This window comes from Chlamydotis macqueenii, chromosome 5, assembly GCF_036417535.1.
Source record: "Chlamydotis macqueenii isolate bChlMac1 chromosome 5, bChlMac1.mat, whole genome shotgun sequence".
NCBI classification, from domain to species: Eukaryota; Metazoa; Chordata; class Aves; order Otidiformes; family Otididae; genus Chlamydotis; species Chlamydotis macqueenii.
Window position 1 is genome coordinate 65,880,074 of NC_141560.1, and position 22,619 is coordinate 65,902,692.

Genomic DNA, 22,619 nt, shown 5'->3' on the forward strand with positions numbered 1-22,619 from the left:
CGGTAATATATCAAATCGAGTTTTCTTTGTTAAACAGCTTAAACAAAAGGATTTTATTCACTCTAGCACAGGAGTTTTAATAATATTTTGCTAAACAGCTTAGGATCATGGACATGTTCTGGGAATAATTTATCCCTGAAGTTAAGTTTACTCATTTACATTACTTGGACTCCACTATAATTCTTCAAAACAGGGTTTAAGTAGGATTTAAAGCTACATAATCCTTAAGCTGCTCCTCTGCAAAGGCAGATTTCACCCTTAAAGCACTTCTTTTCTTAGGTTTTTAAATTCCTAGTATAATGTCTTGCCTTAAATTTTATACTGGTCAGTGCTTCTGTGGCTTATTGAAAAAAAAAAAGTTTAAAATAGGCTGTGTGACTTAAATACAATTTTAGTTGTTTCCTGTGGAGGATCTTGGGGCGAAAAGGGGTATCGGCAGGGCAGGAGTTGTGCCCTGTGTGGCAAGGCGGGCTGGGCGAGCGCTCACCCTCATAAAATTGTGCTTACAAAGATCCCTGCCTGCCCTCTCACTCAATGTGCTCTTCTCAGTTGGCCACATATGAAATATGCCAAAAAGCTTAAAATACTCATTGCTGGACATGGACGTTGCCTCCTTGGCAATTGAATTAGCAGGTACACTTGGCTTTGAGCTATTAGGCGCTGTTCTTGCAGGTTGTTCCCTCTTAATAACAGTGGCTCTGTCTTCACCGAATTACGTGTACTTCTTTATAACCACTGTCCTGTGAAATATTGGCTCATCATACATAAACCATCTGGTCATGGGTTGATTTCACTTTGGATGTCATTTGATTTGTCTTAATGTTAAAAGCATTTCGTGCTGCGTCTTGATGGTGCCATGCTTGTAATTAATATTTAATAGAAGAAAACTAACCTTTAAAACTAGGACCACCTGCAGTTTAGCACAGATCATTCCCGTTTCTTTAAAATGAGCAATGGTCTGGTAGCTCAGTGTAAGTCAGAAATTTGTTGAATTACCACAAAATGCATACCGACAGGTATTTGATGCTTCCTGCTTTCACACAGTAAGGCAAAGATGTGCTGTGCTTTACTTACAGTAGAATATCACGCTGCCTTTAGAACGAGATGAACAATGGGAATTAAAGTTTGCTTTATCATCTTTTATTACAATAACTTTCTATATGGAATACAGGTTGATGTGAATATTGGGCTAAAACCTAACCTTACATCCTAGTTATTTTGCCATAAATTGCTTTTTCATTCCTATATAGTTATCTGTTTTCAGCTGATCATTGTTATTCTCTTGTCTTTATGGTGCAACATCCCTTTTCTGTTCACAGCTCATCTTAGGGGATTCCACAGGCAGCTTGTGGGATAACTGAGCAAGGACAGGTTCACCAGGCCAGGCTGCAAATTCATTCCATGCTGGACCACCTCAGCCATCCACGTAGAGAAACAGCGCTGGGGACCCTGTACCGTTGGAAGTTAACTATCATTTACATACAGAGGTAATATTTAATTATCAGTATTTTAAAAAATATTTTTCTCTCCTGCTTTTCTTCAATACTTAAGCAGTGTATTTCTTTCCTTTACTCTCCATGTGCTGTTTTCAAACTATGGATCTTAGTAGTCTTGCTTGTCTTCATTAGTTTTTCTTGTGATACAGAGGTATAAAGTAAGTATTGAGAAAGTCATTTTCTGGACAAGCTTTTGACTCTGCCAAAATAATTCTTAATTTTTTTTTTCCCCAATTAAATAATTTTTTTCTGAAGTCTTAATTTTTTTCTGTGTTTCTGCTATATCAAGGTTTGGATTTTCGCAGTCATTTTCTTGACAAAATTCTAAACTCAGTTCAGTCTGTCTCTTTCATTTGACACTTGTTTCCCGAAGTGCTTTTCAGTTCTGCTTCAACTGAGTAATGTTTCGGCCTATTTTCTGGGACGGAATATATTCTAATTTTCAAGATAACTTAATTTTGTCAGTGCAGATGTTCCAGATTTTGTTATTTTTCTACTCACAGCAGCTCTATGTGACATTCTCTGGCATACCATTAACTTCCTTGGAACTGGAATCAAAGTGTTAATTTCTCCGTAGTTTGGGACTCGAATAGCATCGTCAGCGGCTTTTGCTGATGGTGCTTTGGTACAGGAGGCTTTGGACAAATCCTTCATATCCATCTCTAGCCTACTGGAGCGTAAACCTTACTTTTATCACTGGACAGAGATAAATTAAAATTTAAGGTTGGTCTAAACTGTGTGCATTTGTGTGTTTACATGTGCGTGCTACAGCCTGGGCAATGCTCAGGGAGGGGAACAGCCCTGCGAGCCCATTTCTCTAAAAGAGCCTTTCTGAGTGAGGATCTCTTGGCCTGCGTGAAACCAGTGGTGACAGCGGTGACGGAGCAGCTCATAATGCAGGACCAACACCCCGACAGCGTTTTACCCCAGTGTATTTTACCCTCATTTATTTATTTATTTTTTTTCCAATTGACTTGGTTGTTAGGTCCTCGTGTCTGTCACCTGGTTTAAAGCACACTTCAGGATTTTTTGTTTTTCTCTCCTGCACTGTTTTTTTTTCCTATTAAAGGAGCCAATTGTTGCCCTATGCTTTATTTTGGAGGATGCTTCTTGGAATTTGTGGCATTGAGGATTGTTGCAGACTAGATTTTTAGTCTACGATAATTTCAAAATCCATGGGTACAATTTTTAAGTAAATAGGTCGTTTAATAAAATGTACCTATTTTTTCAGTTTAAAAATACCTTAGCATGCAGATCTTCACTATATAAATAAACCAGCTTATTACAGTTTTCCTTATAAAGGAAAATAACACCAATAAATGCCTGCGAACTGGTGGCTGCATAAGAAGAAAGAGAGAAAATTGAGTTGTTGATGGAGAGGAGAAAGCAGTGCTCCAACAGTGCTATCAAGGGAGAGGCAGAGGTTGAAAAAATAAAGCAAGGATTGAAGTTAATTTGCCAGAACAAGTTATAGATTAATTGGAAGAAGCAAAGCAGCAGAATCTGAAGAGAAAGGATGAGTGGATTGCCATAGGACAAGAGTTTGGAAGGTGGAGACTTGAGATAGCTCTGCTAAGGGAAAAACACCTGAAGTGATGCTGGGAAAAGAACTCAAAAGATGTCTTAAAATGAAGAAAGGGAAATTAGGAGACTGAAACCAGAAGAGGATTGAGAGGAAAAGTGAAACTATTCCAGTGTTTCAAAGGATGACAAAAAATTGCTTTGTTATTCTAGTTTTACTAGAAATCTTCTGTCCTTTTTTCCACCGGAGAAGTTCTGCAGGCATTGCAAGGCACCAGTAGTGCAGTACGAAGCATGATCCATGCTACTATTTGTCTTCCGAACGCCGCACAGGCTCTGAGGGCTGCTTTTGCTCCCATTATTTTTGGTTAGTGAAGTGAGACTACTTGCAGAGTGAGCACAAGCACTTTGCTATTTTCCTTTGCCAGTTGCTTTCTTATCTGGGTTGGGTCTATTTGGGTCTATTTTGTAGAAATATGTCTAGAAAATAATTCCTTTTAATTTTTTCCCCCTGCTATTCTTGTTGCTACTTCTCCATCGCTGTCCCTGAGCACAGGCACAGGGTGTGACATGCATGTGCAGTGCCTTTGGCCCTGACAGTTGTGACAACATGATTTCGACTTGATGTGTTTTCCCTGCCAAGATGAACCAGGGAGAAGGATCATACGTCAGGACATTCAGATTTAGTGAGGCCTTTGTACTGCTCACAAGGTATAGGACAAGCACACAGCAAGTTATTGAAATGACCTTATTTTTTCAGCGATGAATGATGATGTTCATACAATATCCGTGCATCAGGAACAGGATTCCCACTATGGAAGAGAATAATATTTTCAGTAATTAGGTAAAACAGGGTTAACATTTTTAGAAGAGAATTAACAGTTGAAAAAACGATGCTGAGAAATGTAGGAGGTGGAGGTGGTGGCTGGAAGATATCTATTTCCAGGATCCTCAGTGTGTACTCTACCTCCTTGAGCACGAACGATGCCAAATGTTCAGGTCTCCACTATTTACATGCATGATTTTTAACTGTCACCAAATGACCACTTTTAGGCTGACAGTTTTATTCTTTTCCCCCACCTCAGCCAGCACAAGGAAGAAGTGCTGAGCCCAGATCTCACCCTGGTGCGGAGAGCGTCCATGCGATGTCCATGTTGGTAAGGGCACCCTTAAGGGAAGGTATGAACCCCTCAACTCCTCGAGCCCCTGAAGATGCATCAAGCACCAGTGCTGGGCCAGGGTTGCTGTGAACGCTGCCTCTTCGCTGCATGTCTGCAAGCGTGCCTCATCCCTGACACAGTTGATTCTTCAGACGTGATTGCAGGAACTTGAAGTAAGTGCCAGTGCATCGAGTGAAACCCTTGCACGGTTGCTCTCGCTTTGGATTGAGGGTTCAATCACCATTGCAAATCTGCTCCTGGGTTCGGGGAAGCTGGCGGAGCTCGGTGTGGTCCATCCCTGCCCCAGCGGAGGCAGGTTGTTGGTCACTTACCTGTTTCTGTGTTCCTCCATCACCCATCCACGAAATGAACAGAAGGATACCGACCTACCTACATAGCGGCAGAAGGGCTTAGGAAAGCTCTGGTCTTGCAGGCGGCTCTCTGGGTGTCGGTGCTGTTTGGGCTGGGCTGCGCGGGCACCCGCTTGGCTGCGATGCAGGCTGCGGCTGTGGGCTGTGCCGGCGGCAGAGCTGGGCAGGCAACTCCCCAGGTGGCTTCAGAGCATCCAAGCGAGACATGTAAAGCAGACAGGGTGAGTGTTTGCTGTCAGGGCAGGCTCCGGCGCCATCGCAGTGCTCGTTTCAGCCAGGTCTGTCTGCTCAGAGGCTGTTATGGGGCCTGGGCCAGAGAGGCCAGCAGTGACAGATGCCAACTGGTGTTACCCCAGTGCTGCCGTGACATCCCCAGGAGGATACGGTGATTGTACGGAGCGTGGTGTGGAGGTGAGCTGAGCTGAGCTGAACGTGCTGCAGGCTTGTTCCTGGTGGTAGCTGCAGGTCAGAAACATCCAAAAGAAAGTATGCAAAAAGAAAAAAGTGCGAAGAGAAAAGCAGCACAGACATGGTGATGGAAGGTCTTAGCCACAAGGATAGAATCATAGAATGGTTTGGGTCGGAAGGAACCTTTAAAGGTCATCCAGTCCAACCCCCCTGCAAGGAGCAGGGACATCTCCAACCAGATCAGGTTGCTCAGAGCCCCGGCCGACTGGGCCTTGAACGTTTCCAGGGATGGGGCATCCACCACCTCTCTGGGCAGCCTGTGCCAGTGCTCTACAAACCTCAGTGTAAAAAATTTCTTTCTTATATCTAGTCTGAATCTGCCATCTTTTAGTTTAAAACAATTACCCCTCATCCTATCACTACAGGCCCTGCTAAAATAGATGAATGTTCAGTTGTGTTTATTGTTTTCTCAGTTCTTTAAAAGCAAATAATTTTTGAGAAGAGTCTGTGATGCGGTCGTGCCTGTTTTGGTAACGGGAGAGGGTCTGAGGGCCGGCGCGGCAGGGGCTGCCTGCTCCCAAAAAACGGACATGCGATGCCGGCCGGGATCCTCTGGTACCGGACCCCGCACGGGGCCCAGGAGCCGGCTGCTGCCTTTGTCCCCTCTCGCTGCGAGCCCGAGGGCTGCTCCATGCCGGTGCGGGGCGGCCGCGGTGCGGGGTGCGGGAGCGGGCGCGGCTCCCGCCCCGGTGAAGGTCGGGCTGCAGCAAGGGGAAACGGGGTCCTGAGGTGGCTCCCCTGGTCCGTCGGTCACGTTTCCGTGACCCAGAGCACCCCAACGGGCACCAGAACCGGGGGCCGGGGGGTCCTGGGGGTCCCCGTGGGCGCGGCTGGAGCGCGGGGCGGTGCCGACCCCCGCCGCCGGGCAGCCCCGCCCATCTCCCCGCCCCCTGCGCCAATTGGCCGCGGCCGCGCCGCGCTTTGCATACTCCCCACCCCCCGCGCCGGCTTTGCGCCAATAGGGGCGCGGGGACGGCCGCCTCATTAGCATACGCACCTCAGCGCTGGGGCGCAGAGCGGCCGCCGCGGCTCGCAGCGATCGAGGGGCGGGCGGGCGCCGAGGGCAGACCAGCCGCAGGCAGCCGCCGGGGCCGGGGCGCACGGCCGCCGCCACCCGCTCGCTGGGGACCGCCACCCGCCGGCTGCGGCGCAGGGCCAGCCGGCCATGACCGCCGCCGCGCGGTACCTGCGGGGCTGAGATGAGCGGCGGCGGCGGGCGCTGCGGGCGTTGGATGGGGCGGGCGGGCGGCGGAGGGCTGGCTTCCCGGGAGCGCCGCTGAGGCAGCCCCAGGGCCGCGCCGCGCCGGCCGGAGGCGCCTTTTTTTTTTTTTTTTTTTTTTTGCTGTTATTGGTGTTTTATTATTATTTTTTTAAAATATATTTTTCCGCCAGCCGGCGGAGGAGGGCTCGGTGCGCGGAGGGCGCCGGCGGAGAGCGGCAGGCCGAGCCCAGCCCAGCCTGGCCGGCGGCGGTCGGCGATGCGGTGCCTCGCTCTGCTCGGCCTCGTCGCCTGGGGCCTGGGGAGCTGGGCCGGGCCCAGCGGCGGAGCGTCCCCCCCGCCCTGCCCGGCCTCCTGCAGCTGCGACGGCGACCGCGGCGTGGACTGCTCCGGGCGGGGGCTGGCGGCCGTGCCCCCGGGACTCAGCGCCTTCACGCACGCCCTGTGAGTCGGGGCGGGGGGCGGGCAGGTAGCCGCGGTGGGGCCGTGTGTTCTGTGTTCCCCCTCCCCCTGTTTTATTTCAGAAAAAAAAAAAAATGCGTGGGTTTGTCTTCTCTGTTGCGGGTGTAACGCGGCCCGGGCCGCGGTGGTGGGGGCGGCCTGCGGGCAGCGGCGGGGCCCGGGCTTTGGCCTCACCGCCGGGGCAGGTGAGGGCGGCCCGGGGCGGCACCTGGCCCCGGGCCCTGGCCGCTGCCACCGCCAACCCCGCTCCTCGGAGTCCGGGCAGACCCGCCCGAAACCCCCAAGGGCTCGGCCTCGGGAGATTTAAAAGGCCGGGAGTGAGGTGGGGGGAAGCGCCAGGGTCGTGCGGGAGGGAGGGGGGAGTTCCCCGAGAGGTTTGGTGGGGTGCGGGGCGGGGGGGATCCGCTGCGTGCCCGTCCGTGTGCCTCTGCGCCATGGCCTGCGCCTTTCTCTTTGGTTTTCTCCAGAAACCAGCTCCCAGGCTAGCCCGTCTTCTCCCGAAAGTCGAGGTGTTTTCAGTCCACGCTAGGAGCGAATCTAGTTAAGGAAGGATACCTTTGCTTTTACAAAATCTCTCAGTGTGGGGTGCAGAGCTGAGGCTTGAAAAAAACAGCATAAACAAGGCTTGGGAGCTTTGTCGAGTTCTGCTTGTGGATGGAGAAAAACACAAACGCTTAAAACGCTTTCTCCAGCGTCCTGTGATATCATAAACTGGGCGCAAACTGGTGGATCTTGCGTTGGGTTTTGGTAACTTTAGTCATAAAATTTTAATTGAGGAATGAGCCCTTGCTTCCCTAGAGACTTGACCGAAGAGGGATTTTCAGCTTTCAATACGGTAGTTTTGCTAATCCACAAACCTGTGAAGTTTCACAATAAAGCTTGTCAGGCTTGCCCCACGTCCTGGCAAAGATTTCGCAGGCTGGAGCGAGGTCTTGTATGGGCCAGTGGTCAGGTCTGCTATTACTAAAGCTTCACTGCGTTTACAGCGCACTACAGCAAATTACGCGTGTGGTTTCAGATCGGTACTGAACTGCTGCGTTGTCAAAATACGGTAGTAGTGTATGCCTTTGAAAATGTCACTTTTTTTCTTCTTTGTTTGCCTACACTTAGTTAATATGCAAAGGAAGTGTGATTCTTAGTTACTGGAGGTTTTGTTTACTGAGCAGGTTTCCAGTTTCTCCTACCTGTTTGGACTTTTTTTTTCTTTTAATTGTTCAAGCTGGGTGGAGAAAGATTGCTGGGCCTTTTGCTTGTGTAGTACTTGATGAATGGCAAAAGTTACAGGTCTCTGTTGTTACCTGCGCTTAAATACTTTGTTCCTTTTTGTGCTGGTGTGGTGTTAGTGGCAGCTGAGTTCTGGGTGGTTTTTCTGTGGCAGAAACGGTGTTTTGTGAGTATTTGGGGTAGGGAGTCAGGAGCTGCCATTGGGAAGCCCTGGGCTCGCTGGTAAACGGTTTTCTCTTTCCCCTACAGATAAAACAAGGATATTACCTGATTTCGTAAAGTAATTGAAGCCTGTCTGGTAAAAGCCGCATTTAGGGTCAAGGTTTTATGGCCAGTGTGTTGTCTGTCTGTCTTGTAAAATGGGCTCGGTACATCCCTGCGTGTCTGCAACATGGCATTCGTTGTCTAATGGGTACAAGTTGTCATAGCCAACACCCATTAGAGATAAGGTTGCCAAAGAGTTGCAGTTTGTAAGTTCCTCCTTCCTGGGCAGGTAAATTTCCAGAAGCCGACCAAGCACTTACTGCAGAAGTGAGAGGAGACCTGCACGCACTTCAGCACGTTTTGGGATGAGTTTGTGTTGCTCTTGGTTTTGCGTTCTTTAAACTTCAAGCAGAAACTTTTTTAGCTCTCCTGTTCTGTGGCAGTGAAGGATACTCCTGGTCCCCATTAATGTTTAGTTCCTGTTTCCTTATTTACAGAAGGAAAAAAATGGGTGACTTCTTGGCACTTCTGCACTTGAATAGTCTCTGTTGTCATGAGGCCACTGGAAGTTTAGAGTACATAGAAAACAGTTTTATAAGCAACAGAAAACTCATTTCTGACCTGCTTGGGCTGAGCAATGTTTAGTTTTGCCAGAGAGGCTGAGTTGGCTTGTGTGGAGGGGACAAAAAAAAAAAAAAATAGACAATCACACCCCCTAGCTGATATGTTTGTGTCATGGCAAAGCGTCTTAGCTGTGTGAAGAGAGGAAAGCTTTGCTATGCTTCGTATCGGGCAGCATCATGATGCTAGGAAATGCCCTTAGCATTGCTACGGGGCTTTCTTTTATTATAGCCATAGCAGCAGAGAGTCTATAGCATAGAGATGACTGTAAGTTTTACAAGCAGTGTTCTGCAATACTAAAGCTAAGTTTTTGTGTTGGTCAGGAGAGAGCAACTGAAGAAAAGTTGCTCTCAATTAACCCAAGTTGGCAGTGAACGAATTTCAAGGCAGTTGAGAACCATGGAAGGGTGTTGGTATTTAATTTTTACTACTTTTGTTTTCCTACAGTCTTAATTTCTTTGCATTAATTTCAATAATTCAAAATAACTTCCGAGATGTATTTTTTAAATTGAACCATTTTTGGTGGGCTGCCTCGAATGGTCAGGCAGTGATTTCTGCAGATCCTCAAAAGCGTATCCTTTTGGATTCCCCTTCTCTTTCCTTATTTCTCTTTCTTAAGCTCTTAACAGACCCACTGTTTGTTCCTTACTTACTGTGGTGGTTGGAAAGCTCCTCCAAACACAGTGAGTTTTTGTTTGTTTGTTTGTTTTGACAAACATGCATTGGATAGACACTCCACTGCATTCATATCTGGCTAAATGCGTTGTAACCGTAGTGCTGAGGTGGAGGCAGAGAAGGACTGGGGTTGAAGAAGGGGGTTGTATGGTTTCCAAAGTACGGTGTGATCACGTGAGGGTGGTTGCATCAGACCAAACAGCTTGGAAAGACAGAGTATCTGCTCATTACTTTTGAGTCATGGTTGTGCTTTGAGAGATGGAATTTGAATAAAGAAAGGTGAGTATGTCATTCCAACCGCAGTCATCGTGGTGAAGAGATTTTTTGGGAGACAAAGAGAAAAGAGAAAGGTGGCAGCACTAGATCCAGACTCTCTGAGGGACTGGAGGAGAGGGGATGGATGGGAAGGAACGCAGAGGGAGTCAGGAGGACATGACCAGGGATAATTACTTGATACTTTTACTGTAGGCAGCCATTTGTTCTGTGTAATTTAGGTAGGTGTTTATGTAACTCTTAATTACCAGCTGCCTGTTTTTCTGTTTATGAAGGTTGTGATTTTGCTTTGTTGCAAAATAACCATCGTCTAGCAAGTTGGGATGCCTATGCAAGAATGTGAAAATGTTGTTTGTTTGGGTTTTTTTAATCGATGCAGTATGCGCCTGATCCTTGCTTCACGTGCCATGTACTAGAACACATCCACGTTAGTGGAAGAAAGTTATGGTAGGGTATACTTGTGTTTCTCATGGGTGTCAGTTTTAGAACTGAAGTTCCAGTTTTGAGGGTTTAATATTTGTGAGAGCCTTGTGCAGGAGGTGAAAAGCAGATAATTCTAGATAATGACTTTGATTTTGGAGATGTTTTACATGGGCCTGGCTGTTTAAGGGACTTGCCTGACAACCATGAGGAATGCAGTTTCTTCTCAGTGCCTGCCGTTGTATTTTGGGCACTTAAATATGAAAACAGTACAGGTAATTCTTCTAGTGCTTCTTGCTTGTATTTGCAGGGAATGGAAGGGTCTCTTCCTTTAATTTTCCTTTCTCTGAGTTGTGAAAGGAAGGCTTGTGAGCCCCGGCTGCCTTAGAGGATAGACCTTCAGAATGAAACAGTCATCTTGGTCTTTTGCTTTTTATTACTTATTAAGCCTCATACTGACTGGTTTTGTGTGCTATGTTATGCACTAGCTTTGTAAGATCAAGATCTGATGGTTGAGAGAGAATTTTTTTTTTTTTTTTCCTTCACCTGGCACTTCTATTTTTTTTGTAGAACGGTGATAGAACGCAGCAGGTAGATGTGAGACGTCGTCTTCTAATACATCCGGTACGAACACGCAGCCATTTAGCATCCCACTATGGTCAGATAAGCACAGTAAGGACCTGGCGGAGGTTTTGTGAATGCTGTCTAGCAGAATTATTATGGTGAAAAGTAAAGATGTCCAGACATGACCTTGAGTCTGGAAAATGTAGCATAATTGCAGTCCTCCTGAGATAGAAAAGCCTTATCTAATTAGAGGTTTGAAGGTTTTATAGTTACACTGTTTAGTTTTTTGCTTGCCTATGCCATATGTTGGTGGTGTGATGGCAAGTAATAAAAAGCTTATTCTGTCTTTTTAAAAACATGCTTTCCATAATTTTTTTTGGAAAAACATGATCATGTCGTATTAATGTTCCTATTAGTTGGCAGCAACGCTGTTAAATTTGTGCAGGCCTGTGAAATCCCGCGGGTGGGAGGAGGACTGGAGTTTGCTGGTGCAGCATCTAGCACCTGGTGACTGGACCGGAGCCCAGTGGCTCCAGTGGCAGCCTCTCCAGCGGACTTCACTCGAGGATTGAAGTCTTTATGATTCATGTCAAACTGGCTGATTTGTCTGTTGGTCGTGTGAAAAAAAGTAGGCGCTCTTAGGCAGTGCACAGAAAAGTGAAGTTGTTTCAAAGTTTGTTAAATATTTTTTTACCCTTGTAATGTTCTCTATTGGCAGCAAACTTGGTGTTTTCATATTTTCCTTTTATTCCTCCCCCCTAAAAACCTGGTGCTCTGCCACAGCACGTGATTTGTCAGATATTTGGCATTTATTTTGTATGTTGAGCTCATTTATATCAGCAATATGTCATTTCTTGTTTGATGCTTACTGGCAGAGGCTCCTAAGTGTGACATTGGGGAATAAATGTTAAGATAAGTCTGCAGCATGGAAAAAAGCTGGACTTTAGTGTAAGCAAGTTTATGCTAGTAAATAATTACCTTTTCAGTTCTTGAGAGGAATTTACAAGTAACTATCTACTTGAGATGGAAAATATGGAAGCTGTAATATAGGGACTGGAAAACAAAACAAAACCCAAAGAAACCTCCTCCGCAAGGATCTTTATTTGTTTTGTATTCTACATCTAAGCCAGCAATTTTTGCAGAACACAAGCTCTTATTTACCCAGAGAAAATTACTGGCCTAGATTTCAGAAGGGCTGAGCACCCATCTCATTTTAGAGAGCACGGGAGCTGTGGGGGTTCTGGGAGCGTCTCCGAATGTCAGAGACCCTCTTCTCCCTTCCCTCCTCTCGGCCACCCTTGCGCTTTTCCCACAAGCGTGTTCCTAAAGATGATCCTCATGTTGGGAATGGGCAGGAGCTGATGTTGTGTTTATGTTCTGGAGGATTTGCCAGCAACTCAGGTTTGCCTGCTCCTTGTTTTGCAAACAAGCAAGGGAGTGAAGTGGATGGGGCTGGTTAGCTTCAGCACGGCCACATGGGACTCCGTGGCCAGCAGTTATTCTGTTGAGGGATGAATGTATTTCAGGCTGCAGCTCTGTGCTGCCAAGTTGCGGTTTTGGGGTTCTTGACGGAAGAAGCAGAAAGTCTTATTCTTCCTCCAGCTATTTTTGAGAGATCTGCGTGATCCTAGAAATAGGAGTCAAAGGTGGGAGAGGGTACATAAGAGGAGAAGAAGCCATCTCTATTTGAAGAAAGTTGTAAGTTGAGGTCACAGAGATGTAAGTGTTACGAGACCTTTGCTAACGGAGGTATCAACAGCATTGCACGGGCTGGAGCTCCCTGGCCATCCTCCCCACCTGGCACACCCACCACCTGCTGCTGCAGTGACCTGGGATTTTGCTACAGGGAAATACTCTTCTGTAGTTTTTCGTGCCTGCCTTTCAGGTACCGCTGCAGTTTTCTGATAAGATGTTCTCAAACTTTGGTTTGAAAAGAGATTTCTGGTCATGTGATGTTGGTTCTTAATGCTCTCCCACCGCCAGATCACCCCACACAACCCTTCTGGAAATGTGGAAGTAGCTGTTGATGTTTCCTTCGCTGATAGATGGGCAACTGGTTCAGTTGATATAGAATTGCATGTGGCGATGGGTGTCATGGTAGCTCACACAGAGGAGAGGAAGATTTTTGGCGTTACTGTATGAGTATTGTCCTCGCTATAAACATATTTGAAAGCCTTTTTTTTTTTTTTTTTCTTTTTCAGAATCAGGCCCAGATTTATTCAATTTTGTGTTCTAAAAAAAGCTGGTATTTCCAGGTCGGAAACGTCTATTATTCAATGTATGGCTGCCTGGAAAGTGTAATTAAATCATGCAGAAACGGCATGTGATCTACCTGGCAAAACAGTTGACCTTTTTTTTTTTTTTTCTTTTTTAAAGTACTGAGTTACTGCAGCTGTCAGTGAGTTTCACCGAAGTTGAAAGTTTCCAATATTTTCAAATCATATGTCATTTATTTTAAAATACATAGCTGAAATAGCAGAATGCATTTTATTTTACTGTTGAGTGATTTAACTGTCACAGGATTGCGACGAGGTCAGAACTTCCCGCTTCCCAGAAACATATTGCTGTTGCTGAAAGATTGGGGGAAAAGAAATTTGTATTTCAGCTTTGTCCTGAACCTGACAGCACATTCTGCATACAGCAAGTCAACTTAGATTGTAAAAGACATCTATCATTAATAAAACAACAGAGAGGACTGTAGTGATCTCAAAGATAACACTTTAAAGTAGGTGTCTGAAAACTGTTATTGAATTTGAATATAACAGCTAACTGATGGCGTTATACATAATGTTAGTCAGTATGATAACGTGTTTTAAAAAATGCAGATATCAACTGTTCCAAAATAGCTATCAATACGTATTCCTTAGTGGACTGGGATCTGACATCTGTGAGGGATGTGTTTTAGAATATCACTTAATTTTTGTCAGCCGTGTTTTCCTGTTGTATTTTCTACATTTGCTGTTTATACTCAATGAGTTATAGGGAAGTCATCATTTTCTTGGGTGGCCTCTTTCAGTCATACAGTGTGTTTTGGAGTCAGTAAAACGTTGTTGGCTAAGCTTTGGACATTAATTTTTTAAAAACCTATTTAAAAGCATATTATTCAATGTATCTTGTTTAATTCAAGATACATTCTTGTTTAATGTCTTCTCAAAGGAATAACGGCCTTCCTAGCATGGCAGAAGTAGAAATGAATTCCTTAGGCTTCCCTTGGATGCTTTTTCATTTCTATATGATAAATACAACTCAGTAAGGAAACCTGTAAAGTAATTAGGACATGGAAGATAAGAGCAATACATTTTTCACTATTGAAAAAATTGTCTTGTGTTCCTCTTCCCCAACCAGTCCTGGGGGAAACCTAAAGTCTTGCAAGGACTTCTTGTTGCCCTACCATTTTTGAGCAAATGTGTTTGGACTTTTAAATGGTACACAATTAGCAATGAATCATAAATGGATGTGCAATTTCAGAGGCATGCAGGGGAGGCCTAAACCTGTTTAATTTAGCTTAATAATGCTGCAAATGCAGTTGTGTGTTTTATAACCCTGTGCTGTGAAAAATGTGTTTTTGTTTGGGAGTTTTCCCATTACCTTCCTGACATCTGCGTGGTTACAGATGAATAGGCTGACCCAGTGCCCCGGCGGGGAGAGCGGCGTGGCTGTGCTTTCAATAGGCATGTCGCTGACAAAGGAAGCATATGGAATATTTCATCCCCATCTTTGCAAGCGGTGCACGGGGCTGGAAGGGCAGAGAGGGCTGGGGGCTTCACACTTTGTGGTAGATTGGTGAGCTAGCCCCGCGGTTTGCTGTGAGCCGTCGGAATGCTCATGCTGCGGGCGTCGTACTTTGCGTGATGCTGTGTTTTGGTGTGGGATCAGAACCCCCAAATGCAGAGCAAAGCCGCTTTGACAATGAAATATTAATAATGTGACCACATGGTAGAGTTCACTGTGGTCACATTTCATTCTTCCCAGTACGTGATGCTACATGATGTTTTTTCTCAACTGTTTGGATTCTGTGCTGGTTGATGTTTGGTGTTCAGTAGGTGTGGAAGATGGAAGGGCAGATGTGAGGGTCCCGCTGGAATGTGCCTTGGGGTCTGTCTGCCCGTGCACCTGTTATTTCCCCTTTCAGAGCACGAAATGGGACCAACTAACTGTTCCTTGTCATCCGAAGAGGACACCACAGTGTGTTAGGCTGTAATGTGGGTGTTTGTTTTTTCTGTGCTCAGGGCTTCGGGGTTGTGGCAGGAAAGCAGGGACAGTTTGCTCCTGTTGCGGCACCGCTCTGGAGGAGAAGATCCTGCGAGTTAGGAGAGGACATCCGGGGAAGCTTGCTGCTCTGTATCTTTTAAAAGGACTTGGTTCAATCCTTTCTACATTACTAAAATTTAATATAAAGTGTGTCCTGACTGTCCTTTTTGAAATTCAGTTTCATATGTTTTTAAAAATAACTCTTACTTCAGAAGTTTCCTTACTGTTTTCCTAAATGCTGATCCGGAACAGTAGTGGGTATATAGTTGGTTCGTCTGGAAAAGTGAAGGGACTCTGAACCCGGTGACTTTGATGTGGAGGCCTCTCTTTCTTTGGGGCAGCAGGTCTTTCTGCGTGGGAACCTGCCTGGTGTTCTTGGCTTGGCAGAAGTGGTGCATCTGGCCTTCACTCAGTTCTAGCACATAAAAGCTGTGAAGGAGCCATCTTCTTTTTCAGGTGCTATGGTTGAAAGCCTTGTGTGAGGGGCTCTGCTCTGAGAACGTAGTTGCTGGTGATTTGGACCTGGACAGGCCTTTATGCCTTTTGGTAACTTTTTTTACTGCTGTTGGTTTTAACACTTGGGTTAAGAAAAAAAAAAAAAAGGGAAAAAAAATGTGCTAATATTGACCAAACTGTTAATATTTTACTGAACTAGTGTGAGGCTTGTTAGGTATAGAAAATCCATGTCTTTTCCAAGGGCAAATCTGCTGGCTCTGTGCTAAGTGTTTATTGGAGGCATTAAATCTCTCCAATATCCAAGTCAACTAATCATTCATTTAGAATTGACCTGCTCTTTCTTGACACCTTGTTGTGAAAAATTTCAAGTAGTTTGTTTACATGTTGTTGTTTTTTAACCTGCTTCCTGTAAAGACAGATCTCTAGTTTCCAGAAGAAAGACATACAGTATCTTGATGTTTAGGAGTTTTGAGCAGTGTTTTGATTTGTTTTGAGGATAATAAATGGTGATCATTTACTGCTTCAGCAGAAGCCTCTGCAGTTGTGCAGGAGGGCCAGTTTTTCTTCCTGCAAAAAAAAAAAAAAAATCTTTTTCAACTCTCCTAAGTAGTTGTGCCAGTAAAATAAATCTACAACGTGTTCAAAAAAGAAGGCTGTTGTTTAAACAGTAATATATCAGAAATCCAACTTAAGAGTAGGCCTGCTTGCACTGTCATTGTCTCTTCACTCACGTGAGATAAATTTTGTTGCCCTAATAACTAACTGCGTCGATGGGAGAAATTCTGTAACATACATCAAATTGATGCGTATTTCCAAGTACCCTGGATATTTATGTTGCCAAATGTATTCCCCGTTTCCTTCAGGCAAAATGCATCACCTGGTCTCAGTTGATTCAGTGCCATCAGGAATAGAAAGTAGTGGAATAATTACAAAAACATTAAAAATATTTGTTCTTAATGCCATTTTGCAGTGAATTTGGCTCAGTGAATTTGGTATCCAGTCTGATTTATTTTACTGTAAAAGAGTCAGATTGATATTGTAGGCCACTTTGCTGTGCAAATTGCTCTGCCCACCAGTTTGTCCTTTGGCATCTTCAGTGGGAATAGACGTCTTCTGGTTCATCTCTGTCCTGCATCTCGAGCCTGGCAGGAGGCATGGCTCGAGGCTTGCTCCTCACTGAGTTTGTATGGAGCCACTAAGCCGTTCAGGATTTTCTGTACGAGGCATTTGGGAGGGCTGGGGGAGCTGTGTACAGTTTGATCCTCAGCTGCTTGCTATCTTAGTGTCCATGCCAGACAAATAATTTTTTGCCTATGTAAGCTTTGTTACCATAATAAATATCATAGAAACAAATGCTTCAAACCTTAAGGAATGTGATGTGCAAGTAATCACCAAGTTGAGAAATTCTGCCATACCATGGCAATATTAAATCTTCCTCCGTGAGCCTCAGTTGTGTCAGCGGAGAATACGTAGCTGTGAATGTCCCACAATGTGGAAGGGCAATGTTTATTTAGTTCACGTGCTTTGTTTCCTGGTGACTGCAAGATGCGTACTTGAATGCTTGAGACTTGGACATGGTCCCTGTACTGTCCCGCAGCCTGCTTGGGCAGAATACATGTACTGCCACAGGCTCCTGTTGCTCTTCTTATTAGTTTTATAAAAAATTATGCAGATTGACAGACATTTGTGGATGTCTCTTTTGCTATGTCTGTTAAAACCATGTTATGCTTATTGGAGCCTTCCTATTTGTTGATAATACAGCTGGCCTTTGATATTTTTTCTACCATCTTGCTGTAGTAAATATTAATTATGGCAAAAATGGGTACAGAGTCACCCACATTGAGATGGACCCATTGAACAGCTAAACATTCAACAGGTACTCTTCTGAACTTTAGCTGGCTTTTTAAAAATAAAGAGTTTGTGCCTTTTTTTTCTTGCCCTGTTTGTGTATTGCAGCATTCAGGACTGACAGCATCACTCAGGAGTTATCCCTGTTCCAGAGTACTTCCCTTCAACAGGCGCTGATTGAATGTGGGAGTTTCACTGACAGCTCCTGTGCGACCAGTCCCTGCCTGGTTTTTCACACTTTAGAGGTTACTGGGGAAACTGAGGATTCTACATGGTGTTCGTGATAGATGCCCATTTTTCAAAAAACCCACTTCTTTCAAAAGGTGGTGCATTAGTTGCATTGTGCTGTTACGGAGGAAAAGAACAAGTAGTGTGTAGTGCCTACAGTCACTCATCCCGTGTGCTAAGTAAGTCTTAATTGTTGGTGCCATTCTTAAACTACCATGTCGAATTGACAAGTAGCTTCTGATTTTAAGAGAACAAGTGAATCACAGTGTGAATAAACAATGAAAATGCAGAGGGCTTTTTTTTAACATATGACCGTTTTCAGTATTATGAAATTCCTTTGCATCTCTGATTTAAAGAAAGAAAAGCCATTGAGTAGTAGCACCCTGCTTTGGGATTTGAGCTGTGCCTGTACGTTTGCGTTGCAGTGTAAGCCTTGTCTATGGCAGTGGTGAGGATCCCTGCCTAGACACTGTTCTGGTTAGCTCTGTTGTACATCAGTGGAAATATCTTGGTATGTAGAGATGTCCGGCTTTGGAAGTTAATCTAAGGGCTTTGCTTAAAGGATTAAGAGACAAGTTATAAAGTTTTAAAGTTTTTGGTAAAGGAGGGAGGACGGTTCTCGCAGCAGAACATCCTAGCAGACGCTGCTTTTGAGGCTGGTAGTAGAGCTTTTAACAATGCATATCTGCAAAATTATTGGGAAAGCCTTAAGGTCTGTCTGCGTTACTCATTTTCCTTCTCTCCTTTTGGAGCTCAAACACACAAACATGACCTGAAATGAGATTGCTTCTTAACCTGTCATTATGAAGTAGTCTTGGTCTGGGTCTCCCTGAAGTGCACAGGGTGTTAGAAGCTGCTGTATACTTTGCTTTGTATTTTGAAAGCAGTTGGCACATAGTTTATTTTCGGAGAATATATGCAGATCATCCAAGAAGCTTTAGCAAATAACAACCAGGAGTGTGTGCAATTAAAATGCAAAAAACCCTGTTCTGCTGCCGTTTTGTCACCAGCCACAGCGCATTGCTGATGGCTCTTTGCGCCAGATACGCAACTCGGAAGGAGGAGATTCTGTTACAGCTTTTCTTCACCAGCTTTTCAGGGTTCTGCAAATGACTTTCATTAAGTTTTCACACAATAGCCCAAGGCTTTTGAGGAAGGACTAGGCTAGAAACTCATCACACTTATTCCTGTATGTTGCATTCATTTAGAAAAGGCAGTTGCCAAAACATCATGGCGGCCGAAGCACAAGAGGTGTCTTAAATATTGGGTATCTTGACCATGTTTTAAGCATTTTAACTGTTAAAAAGATGTTATTTGCAGAGAGATTAATGAGCAACAAGTAAACTATGTTGGATCCAGGCTTGCAGAAAGCGGTTTAACTGCTTTAGGTTTCAGCACACTCATTTAATTACTGGGTTACTGATGGCTTTCTTGCAGTGGGAAGCTGTATGTGTGTGTAGGGGAAACGTGTACATTTGTAAAAAGAACCATGAATAAAATTTGGGGATACTGCCTTTGTGTTGCCTAAACAATCCCACTGTAGATTACCCCCTGCCTTAATTTCCTTTGGAGAAGATTGTAGATAAGTCTTGCTGTCACTTACACTCCACTAATTCAGCGTTCCCTTCCCCTGTGTGATTTAACATGCACAAGCTTAATTACTCTTTTCTGGCCAGGGAGAGGTTTCCTTCCAATAGTTACCTTCACTGCCCTTTACCCTTCTGCACATTAGTTTATTTGGAGAAACGTAGTTGCTCAGTAAGCAACTCCAAACGAGGCAGTGCCTGGAGCTGTCTTGGAAACGTAATTTATACGTTTTACATAGCATATTAAGTTTCAGTTTGCTGAAACCCAACGACTGGATGTACTGAATTAGCAGGCTCTGAACATTCTCCCTTAAGTAAAAGCAGTATGAGTTCAGCAGAAAAGCACCAGTTTACACCGCACTTCGATACTGTAGTGGGGCAATACAGGTAAAAAGAAAGGACATTTAAGTTAGCAAATAACAGCCATTAATGCAACCAGTTATTTTTACTAGCAGCTGGTTTTTAGTCATACACTATTTAAATGTCAAGAGAGAATGACTCCTGATGAGACGAATGTAATGCAATGCTTCCAGACGGATTGCTCCTGTGATAGTGAAGAAATACATATTTATTCTTGAAATTTCTCAGGATTATGTCCTTCTGATTGCTGCTCTTGCTGTCCTTCCTAATATGTAGTATGGAGGAAAAAAAGAGAAAATACGAATGGTAAAGACCAACAAGAATAAACTGCATAAATTCTTCATTAAAATATTTTTTTTAATTTTAAGTTGGTGCTAGTTAGAGGAGGTACAGAATTAGTTCTAAAAGCTTTGTCTTGTGCATCTCACATTAATCTGTATGCCATACAAAATACAATCTGATATGCCAAAGGGATGGTGATGCTTCCTTCTCTACCATGTTTACTGTAAATAGTCCTTACATTATTATAACTATTCTGTGGTAAATACAATGGAAAGTAGCAAAAGGTTCCATTTGTCTTGGACCTCTGAATATCTAGTGCTCTTATTAACATGGAATAATTATTTAACTCTACTATTAATTACACAGTAAGTAAATGTATTTGTAAAACTGACTGTCTTTGTGTATGTGGTAAAAATAAACTGTTTTGAGCATGGCAGAGCTATATACGTTTTCACATTACACTGCCTTCATTTTATCATGATGTTTGTTTAAAAACGGACAAAAAGAGATCACGTTCTGAATGTTTTCTCGCCTTTTATTTTAAGGTAATCTCTTAAAACTCCGGTTGCTGATCCATTGCAGAATTACTTGTCCCTCAACTAACAGTTAAAATAAATTACTACATCTGCTTTATAGTTTTCAGATTTGGTAGCAACTGTAGACATGTTGGTATTTATTGTGGGAACTAACACAGTAATTGCAGAGCACTACTTAATTTCTGGTAGCTTAAATATTGATGTTAATAGGTGTATTGTTATTAAAAATGAAAAGAGGAAATGGTTTGCCGGTTTCACTAGAAAACTTTTCACCCTTTCAACTTTCAGGAGGTTAATTTTTTTTTTTAATAGTATCTTCACAATTTTGCTGGTGATAGATTGGAAAAATTGATGTGTTGATGGTAGTAAATGATGAAATTACTAATAGGGAAAACAGGGTGTCAGTAGCATCAAAGTGTTCATATTAGGGGCAGGTTTCAAGCTGCATGGCAAGTTTTACTGGCCCCAATTTACTGATTCAGAGAAACCCATATTCTTTCAAGGCAGAAGAAAGTGGACTTATTTGAAATAATTGAGAACAAGAAAAACCAGATGTTTTTATTGATGGAGCTTGGGAGGGGTATTCTTTGTCCACCTTGCATCCATTAAAATTGTCTTCAGTGCAACATAGGTTTATACATCAAAAAGGAATTTAGATTGACTGGTGGCTTTTAGGTGTATTTCATTGCCTATAGGATTGCTGTGGTGAAGTAAAAATATTTCCATGTTTGTTGTGTGGAGATGGCTTGTGGACCCTTGTCTCCTTGGCTCAGTTTTTTTTCTTGGAATTAATCTGTAAAATGCACGTTGCCAGAGATACCGGTGCTGTTTCTGTCTACAAGCAGGCTAGAAATACAGGCAGATTACTTGATTCCCTTTTGTGGGTCTCCTGCTTTTTCCATCACACATGTGCATTAGATGTGTTTATATATATAAAAAAATTGATCCTGTGTACATGATTAAACTTGACAAGCCTTAATCTCAGTTGCTGAGAGTGTGGGCTGGATAGTTCATGTGGTAGGTCTTTGTTTTTCATGTAAATACTTGTAATGTTCTGTTTGTATTAAGTATGCCATTTTTTTCTTGACGGTTTAGTGATTAAAATCTACTCAATTTTAAATAGCTGTAGTCATGTGAGTACTGAGAACAGAGTTAAATTGAAGAGAGACTTAACCTTTTCAAGAAAATTGCTAGTAATAATTGCTTCTTTGACCATTTGCAATGGCAAGTGATGGCTATAAAGTTTTTTTGGCTGAGGGTTTCTGTGAAAGATTTCATTTGCTTGTATACATTTTCCTTAAAAATTAGAAAATGTGCCAATTCTTATTGGTTTATATTCTTGGGTCAGAATGTCAGAATCCAGAAGTCCAGAGCTGCACTTCTAAATTTGATTAGCAAAACTATCCATTTTGGGATGTGATTTGTAACCAATAAAGTCATGCTGATGGGTGCTTCTGATGTCTGCACAGATATTTTGGGGGACATTGTTGGATTTGTGGTTTGGGTTTTTTTTGTTTGGTTGGTTTTTGGTTTTTTTTGGAGACCATAACAGCTGCGGTACTGAGATTCTCAGACTGGATGCTGAGCCATGGTACTACTGAGGGGCAAGCCTTACCCTTTGCGTGTGCTGCTCGGAGCTGGGTCTGGGGCTTTGGGGCATGGGAGGGGCTGGCTCTTGTTTGGCTTTTTTACATTATATTGCAGTAGGGTATTTTCACATTATTCTGGTGTTTTATCAGATACTCTTGTGAGGTTTGTATCAGCACGGTATGAATTTGGATTGTAGCTGATGCGTTGGATGCACTTAGGATGACATTTCATGCTCGTTTTCAGAATTTAAGTTACTCTTCAGCTTTGCTGCTGGAGAGGAGTCCATCTTGAACTGCTGTGGTAGATAATCACAGAAATTATCGATAATATAACAGAACTTGAGAGCAAACTCCTACTTGATCGATGTTGAAGCTCTGTCAAGGTCAGTGATACAACACATTCTGATAAAGGCTCGTGAACAGGCTTTCCAAAAATGTGTGCTTGGAGTTAGGCCTTCAAAACAAAGTCATGCAGATACTGTCTCTTATTTTTTTTTTTTCCTTATCTTTTAGTACAGCGACATCATATTTTCTTGTAGTAGGAGGAAACAAGAACACCACATAGGACAGTTGATAGTTGTGTATTATTTTTTGGGGCCTTAATTCAGCAGTCTGGGGTAAGACTAGAAGATATTTTGGTGTATAATACCTAAATAGGCAGTCTGATTTTTTGAAAAGTGGAATCACTAAGTGCTGCTGCTAGATCACCATTTCTAAAAGGCAAGTTACTTCCTTGACTATGTCAATACAGACACAAGCAACTAACTCTGGTATATTAAAAAAATATTAAAAAAAAATGTCCAAG

The 22,619-nt window shown here is 43.5% G+C and overlaps 1 protein-coding gene across 2 annotated transcripts in view; it reads left to right on the forward strand.

Moving 5' to 3' along the window:
- Nucleotides 1-6,436: 6,436 nt before the first annotated feature.
- LGR4 (leucine rich repeat containing G protein-coupled receptor 4) overlaps nucleotides 6,437-22,619 on the forward strand; it is a 77,499-nt gene continuing 61,316 nt past the window's right edge. For both annotated transcript variants that reach the window (XM_086749270.1, XM_086749272.1), the window contains exon 1: nucleotides 6,437-6,679. In XM_086749270.1, coding sequence (XP_086605396.1) covers nucleotides 6,495-6,679 — 185 coding nt within the window. In that variant the 5' untranslated portion in view covers nucleotides 6,437-6,494. The remainder of the gene's footprint in view (nucleotides 6,680-22,619) is intronic.